The sequence below is a fragment of the Phaethon lepturus genome, unplaced genomic scaffold (assembly GCF_000687285.1).
Source record: "Phaethon lepturus isolate BGI_N335 unplaced genomic scaffold, ASM68728v1 scaffold38430, whole genome shotgun sequence".
Taxonomy (NCBI): Eukaryota; Metazoa; Chordata; class Aves; order Phaethontiformes; family Phaethontidae; genus Phaethon; species Phaethon lepturus.
In genome coordinates, this window is record NW_010513656.1 from 1 (window position 1) to 7,894 (window position 7,894).

The 7,894-nt window shown below is 46.0% G+C and overlaps 1 protein-coding gene across 1 annotated transcript; it reads left to right on the forward strand.

The window, feature by feature from the left end:
* Positions 1-1,731: 1,731 nt before the first annotated feature.
* On the forward strand, positions 1,732-4,071 carry TMEM200C (transmembrane protein 200C). Its single transcript, XM_010290528.1, has one exon. It carries the CDS (start codon positions 1,732-1,734, stop codon positions 3,373-3,375), a length of 1,644 nt encoding a protein of 547 aa, XP_010288830.1. The 3' UTR covers positions 3,376-4,071.
* The last annotated feature ends 3,823 nt before the right edge of the window (positions 4,072-7,894 follow it).

Below are 7,894 nucleotides of genomic sequence, written 5' to 3' on the forward strand. Positions count from 1 at the left end.
TCGCGTCGCGGGCGCCGGACGGTGCTCCGGCGGTGCCCTCGTTCGCCCGGCCAGCCCCGCGCCCTCCGGCGCCGAAACGAAGTGCTGGATCGGGGAGGTTGCTCGGAGGGGGGTGACCATCGCTTTTCGCCGTGGAAGAGGAGACGGGCTGCTGGCTAGTAGGGTAGCAGAAAGAACCAGCAATTAAAGCAAATCATGGCCCGATAATTACACCTTTGCATCAACAAAAACAAAATTTCCCTTTTTTTTTTTTTTTAATTCAAATAAATAGTTCAGCCATAGGAAAGAGAAGATAAGTCTCTGCTCTTTGTTTTGAGCGTGCAGTACCTCGGAGAGTAATTTAACAATGTCCTCACTGACAACACCCTTCTTTTTCTGGGGAATATACAAACGGGGTAAAATGGGACGCAAAATTAAGGCATACGTGGCAAATCTGGGAATAGAACAGAAAAGAAATGAGGTTTAAAAGCTGAACGGGGGAAAGGGAGCAAGATTTTTTTTCTTTTTTTAGGTGCTTGCTTAATCGTCTTTCAGTGCAATGAATTGAACTTTGTGAATCGTGTTATATTCAGTGTTGTCATCTTTTGCTCCCTCAAAGAGGAAATAATCGGACACTCAGAAAAGGGCAGGGGATCGTGCTTGTTGGTAGCATGAAGGCATATCTCCCAAAAAGAATTGCAACAGTGCAGGAATTGCTCCTACACGCTGCATTTCGTAGCTCACATCACTGGAACAGAGAGATGACTTCTGACGGTACAGTAAAACAAAAGCTATAAATGCTCAATGTTTAGTCCCTTGCCAGTTTCCCCACAAGCAGCCGTTGCTGTTTCCCCGGGTGACTCACAAGGGTCCGCTCCTCCTTTAATAAGATTTGACATGCCATCTCTTACCTGCCAGCCACCATCTCCCCTTTCTGGGGGCAGGGAGGGGGGAGGGTGGAATTCGCCACCATTACATAACGGTTACCTGGAGCATCACACGTGTTCCCAAATCAGGGATGCCTCTGGACCGCAGGCAGGAGATGAATTTCTGTAATATTGCAGATTAAGTGCAAATGGCTAGGAAGAAACTTTCACAGGGCACTGCTTTCCAGCGTCCCAATGTTTTACTGGTGCATTTCACAGTAATTCCTTTCCCACTCATTTAAGAAAGGCAAATAGTATCTTCAACCCTCCTCCCAATAACGCGTAAGTAGTGTAATGAAACAAATGGTATCTATAGATGAAATATACTGCCTTCCTGCTTCTATTTCCCCCATCCCTCAAATCCTGCATGACATCACTAACCGCAGCCAGAGTGCAGTGTAATCCCAAACCCTGTTACGGAGTGGGGCTCAGCATCCTCTGAGCTCTGGTGCTTTGCAAGCTCCTTCTGGGACCAGCAAGATCACTTTTTTGTTTACACCAGGAGGTACCTCTCCCTCTATCATTTACCTGGAGTGTAAATAAATTAATTAGCTGTTTGGCAAGAGTGTAGTGGGGTACATGGCTGCTTTGATGCTGTCAGCCTGCCTCTTTCTCATACATGGGAGCTGTGTGGGCAAGGGAGATCGGCCTGTTGGTGTCGACCCGCACCCCACTTGTTGAGGGTTTTAATTAGCAGGAATTTGAACGAGGAACAGCAGACACCTCTTGTGCTGCAGATCTGCCCCTGGTCCTCAACCTCTTCTCTTCTCCCTTTCACTGCAGGAGCTGGAGCGGCCATAAGGGGCAGTGCTCTGGGTAGCCAGCCATGATTGCCACTGGAGGTCTCCTGAGGATCTCGGCTAGGAAACAGGACCCCTTGCGACCCCAAAGCCAAGTCCCCAAACGCAAACGCAAGGCCAAAAAGAAGCGCAAGAACGACGTGGTGGTTGTGAAAGGCAAGCTCAAGCTGTGCTCCCTCTCGGGGCTCATTGCCCTCTGTGGCATCCTGGTACTGCTGGTGGGCATCACCTTGGCCGTGGTGGGCTACTGGCCAAAGCCCAGCCAGGTGTACAGAGAAGGCAGCTTCAGCGGGGGCCGGCACCTGTCACCGCAGGTTGGCACCCCCAAGAACCGCTCCCGGAGCCAGGAAGGGGCACAAGCAGGGATCCATCCAGAGTCACCCCCCAGAGCCAACACCACTGCTACCACCCAGGGGTCCCCACAGTCACCTCCCACTTCCTCGTCCCCCCAGGCCTCAGTGGGTTTCCTTTTCCATCTTTTCTCGAGCTACTTGCATTCAGACAAGCTGAAGGTGCTGGGCCCCCTCATCATGGGTATCGGCATCTTCCTCTTCATCTGCGCCAATGCGGTATTGCACGAGAACCGTGACAAGAAGACCAAGATCATCAACCTGCGTGACCTCTACTCCACCGTCATCGATGCCCACAGCCTGCGGGCCAAGGATGGAGGCACCCCAGCCTCAGCCCCTCTCAATGGCTTTGTCAACTACGTGCAGTCCCGGGGCCTGGAGCTAAAGCCTGGCGGTGAAGGCCTGGGTGCTGCAGCCATGCTGGCCAAGAGCTCCTGGCCACCAGGACTGGGTGTCTCCCTTTCCCCGCCAGACCTGGCGTCCTCGTCGCGGCGTTCCTCCTTCTGCACCCCACCGCAGCCACCCAGCCTGGCTGAGGCAGTGTACAGCATCTACCGGGAGCGTGCTGCCCTTGCAGGCCGCACTGTCACCAGCCCACCCTGCAGCCCACCGGAGAGCTGGGGCCGGCACAGCACAGCCAGCTCCATCGTCAGCTCTTCACTGAGCGCTTTCACCCTCCTGCCCTTGGCGCCAAGCGGTGGAGGGGGAGGCTGGCGGAGGCCGCCTGGTGAGCGGGGAGCCCAGGAGATCCCACGGGGGGAGTTTGAACTGAGCCTGACTGACCTCAGCAGCAGCCACGTTGAAGGAGGCTGTGGGACGAGGAGGCACAAGCTGGTTCTCAGGCGGCAGAGCACCAGCTGCTTGCCTGATGCCAGGCGTCCCCTTTTCCCTGAGCCACCTCGGTCCCCGGCTGTCAGCAGGGGCCCAGACTCCAGGCTCTTGGTAAAGGCATCTTCTAGCTACTCCAAATCTCTGGATCTGGGGGGGTCGCCCCCATCAACTCCTCCTGCCATCACCAGGACGGACTCCCAGAGCTCCCAGTGTGAGCCTTCCAGCAGCAATAAGGGCTACAGCCACCTGGAGGAGGCAGGCACCTCCTTGGAGTCAGTTGCCAACACCCCAGCCGGTAAAATCCAGAACTGTGAGGAGGAACCAGTTGAGAAGATGGACCCCCTCGAGGCTACCAGCAGGGAACAAACAGGGGAGCAATCCCAGCAAACTCAAAGACAGTACACAAATAAAGAGAAACTCTTTATGATTTCTAGGTCGCACACTGCATTAGGGCTGGAGGACGGGGAACTGGAGAGTAGTGGCATCTAAACAAAACAGAGAAGGCATGAGGACACCTTGCAGCCCTCCACACCTTTCCCCCTTCTCCATCTCCTTGTGGACTTAGGAAACCGATCAATATCCAAAGAGCTGCAGTATGTTACCCTTGAAAATTGAATTCCATAAATCCTGCAGATGACTTCAGGAAGAAAAAGAAAATCCTTTCTGTCCGATTGTGATTGTATGTTCCATGCAAGCCAAATTGTATTAAATATCCACAGTCCAGAAAGTTCTTTGGATCAGATTAATACAATTTCGGACAGTATAACTGTGCACTTTACTGTTTTGATTTCCAAGTGCCCCTTCTTCTCCTCTGATTTCTTTCTTGCTGATTTGCCACTGACTGCTTGAAAACCACAGACACCTTTTCAAGCTCAAGAGCAATGTGGTCTTCAGATCAAGAAAGCCGAGCTCTCTCTTTGTTTTGGTTCAACCACTAAAAAGTTTGCAAGGCCTTAAGGATGACGTACCTTGACAAAGAATGAGTTTGTTTAAATTCTGGAAAAAAAACAAAAAGACAATTTAGAAGAGACTGGAGCAGAACAGAGCTCTGATGATTTAGTTAAAACCATTACATTCCTGAATCCAAAATACCTACTACTATGTGATACTTTATTAAGTATTATTACACATGTATTGACTAATAACATTAAAAGATTTTTTTAAATAAAATATTTACAAACAAAACTGCCACACAAAAAAGTCCTTTATTTTTGTAAGTAATTACAGATATCAGAAACCTTTTGTTTTTTTTACTGTGAAAGATTGTAGAGATGCTATGAAGCCAAAGGTTTGCTTATGCTTTTAAGTGGGTAATTAATCATTTAGGAGTAATTTCAAAATAAATACTGGTTCAGTCTCTGAGAAACCACACTTTAATTCAGCCAGCAGATTCTGTCTCCATTTCTAACAGTGCTCTGTGACAGCTGAAGAAATGTGAGATTTTGACATGATAAGGAAAAAAAATTTTGAAAGGTTTGACCTATTAAAATTAGATTTTTCGTGAGTAACACATTAATCTCAAACTGCAGTATATTCCTCCTGGACTTTTCACTTCCCTTACAACAGTTGCATTAAGCCTTTCTGCTGTTACAGTTCCTATTCGTGAATGCATGTGCATAAGCTTAATTTTAATGCATGTGCATAAGCTTAATTTTAAAAGATAATGATAGCCCTGTCAATCTCGTAGCGGTTGGCCCTGTTGAAGTCAGCGGAGGTTTCTCACTGACTTTGGTGTGGTGAGGATTTCTTCCTGCTTGAGAAAAGCGTCAGGTTTCCTGAAGGCTGAAAAATGCTCTGTCTGTAGGCAGATTTTTGGTAAATTGATGAGCTGTTTCATTTTCATAGCTGCAGCACAGCAAGCACTCTTTTATTTTGCCAAAACAGCTTTATGTGCTCAGAAGATTTTGTCAATACTTCAGATTTTGGATATGGATGTGGCATTTCACTACTACGGGAAGAGGAATCGACATTAAACAAATACAATGTGTAGGCAGGCAAGAGTCATTCTGTTGCAATTAAAATTTTTCTTATGGTTTCATGTTTTCAAATGCTTAGTTACATATTTACTTACATTACAATACATTGCGAAATGGAATATAACTATCTCTAAATGCCGTTGCATTTAGTAACCTAGCAAAATCCCTTATTAAATAAGGCTAATTTAAAAGAAAAGAAGAAAAAAACCCACCAATTTTCCATGTCCGAGTCTTGAAATCGGAGAAGCAGAAAGTGCTTGTTCTCTTGAGCAACGGAGACATCCAGGTGGCAATATCTTTCCTCCTGTGTGGGTTGACAATAAGAACATCAGGGTGGCATTTTTTGCTGTCAAACCGCTAGCACACAGCTGGCAGAAAGATATAAACCAGCCTGGATTAGGCGCCGCGTGAAGTGGCGAGGGGGTGGCTCGGCTGGCGCTGGTGTTTGCACGGGTCTTTCGGTTCCCCATGGGCGATGGCCCTGCGCTTCTGCTCCTTCTCCTGTGACTTCCAGCAAGATTTATGAGATGTTACCCGGTGCTGATGGAGATGCTAGTTCTTGACACAGCTGAAGACACCCTGTTTGTTATTTTCCATGCGAAAACCCTTCACGGAGGTGTAAGGGAAGAGGCAAGTCATGGGTGCTACTTACTGGGGCATGGGGTCCTCATGAAAATATGGCAGGGGGTTGTTTTATTCTGAGAGGGGGAAACAAATGCCTTTTTTAATATTCTTGGTAAATGTTTCTTTAGTCATCCAAAGCTACGGTGTGCTCTGAAAAACAACAACTTTAAAAACATCTCTGGGTACTCCTTAGATTGATTTAAAATAAGGCAGCCCAGTAATTCTTCTGATGATTACTGCAAAGCTTTCTGAGTAACAAAACTACAACAGAGTTTGAGTTTAATAAGTAAAATTATAGTTTGTTCCTGTGTTGCCAAAAAAGATGTGAAACATGAACTTTGATCAGTCAAGCTGGATTTTTTATAACGACAGCTAGAAGTGATTTGTAACATAGATTAATAAGCAGAGAAAGCTGCCTCTTTCTGTTTGCAAGTTATCCAAAAATGTCTCATTATTTTTGCAAATTTGTTAATTAAAACTATTTGCTGAGCAACTTATGCAGTAGTGGAGTTGGCAGTCAGAAACTTTTGTTTAAAATTCAAGATGGGCAACTCACTTTAACTCGTCGATGTTGGAAAACGGCTGAGAACTTGTCTTCAACCCCTGTGCACCAGCCGTGACCGCTGTCGGTATCATGAGCCTTGGAGAGAAACGCAGCGGCTGGTGAACAGCTGAGCCTTTCCTGGTGATACCAGCAGGTGATGGGAGTGCTGGGGTTTGTGCGTTGACCTGTTCTTGAGTCTCTCCCAGCTGGCCCTGACCACTTCTCAGGACTGCCGGGCTGCCTCTTGGCCATCGTTTTCTCATCCTGCCACATGCTTACGCTTTTTTCTCCAATCTGATCTCTTCCTTTTAACCTTCCTCTCCAGTGTCCTGCCACCAAGTGTATCCTCCACAGCCCTTGTCAAGAGCCGAGAAGCTGCCTCTACTTACTCATACACGCCTGGCGCGTATTGCGGAAAGAGATGTGCTCCCACACAAAATGTTTATTAAGAAAGAGTCGTTAGTCCCCCTATTTAAAAAGTGATATCCCTGAAGACATGTGAAGCTAGAATACCTAGGCATAAAATTCTGCTCTGGAAAAATCAGATTTTAAACTTTTAAACTTTTAAAACTTGCTGTTTCTTACAAAATCCTCAGGACTCTGGAGAAGCTGCTGACACGCTCGTGCCGTGACCCAGTTCTGGCTTAGTCTTCACTGGCTAGCAAAGTATTTAAAATCCTTGCGTTAACCTGTCTCACTTGGCTGAACTGATTTACCGAACTCCCCACCTCCTGACGTATCAGCTGATCTACTACAGAAGACTATAGCCCAGATTTATTAACCTGTATGGTTTAGATACATTTTTAACAGCCTTTTCAAGGACTGATGCTGTCCAACAATGCGTAACAGTGCGTGTACAAACATCGAATTAGGTTAAGTGTTAACATAGTTGTAAGTCTGCAGTCTGGGATAGAGTATGGATATCCATAACGGCCAAAATTGTTTACACAGAAGTACCAACATGACTTCATTTAAACAATAATTTTTATTAAAAGTAATAGAGGTGGCACAGTAATAAAGCTTATTGGGTTTCATTAGCAGAAGTAACCTTTGGTAACACTTAACAGATTTTCTTTCTAAACAAGAACATGTTCATGTAGATGCAATAAAAGAGGACTGTATTTATAGTGAGAAATGAAAATTACTAGTAATTTAAGTAGATCATCAATTAATGCTTTGCCTTATTAACATATTTCAGTCCCTCAGATTTATCTCTGTGAAAAGAGGGAAAGAAAGGGGGAGAAAGAAAAGAAGGCAACAACCAACCTCTGGCCATAACTTAGCCAGAAATCAGACCTTGCTACACAAAACCCACACAAAATACAAGTGCTCAGTGGCAGCTGACAAGTAAAATCTTAATAATCAATAAAAGTATGGATTTTTTGGGGCCTTTTTTTCTTCTAGAGCAAATACATCAAACTTTCCTCAGAAAAAATGCTTTCTCTATCACCTCTCCAAGACTGTCAACAGCAATAATGCAATGCTTTATCCAGGCTGTTTGATTACTATTTTTCAGTTTGGGCCCACAAACAGCAAACAAGAGGCACAGCGTGTGCAGGCACTATCTGAGAGGATAAATAGGGTCTCACAATCACAAGAAAACATCTTCCGTGGAAGACTCTACTGTTACCTATGTTATTTCAGAAGCCGGGCTTTCTATTTAACACTTCTAAAACCTCCAAAGCAGAAACATCTATGCGAGTACACTAGAAGATATCATCTACCATTTAGCTTTCACTGTAAGCATGGAGACAGAGGGAGAGCCTGGAGGTCCAACCTCGAGGAGGTAGGCATGATCAGGTGAAATGGCATCAAAGTTTGGATGGGGGAAGTAGGCTACTAAGAAGGGTCTGACTGGATCACA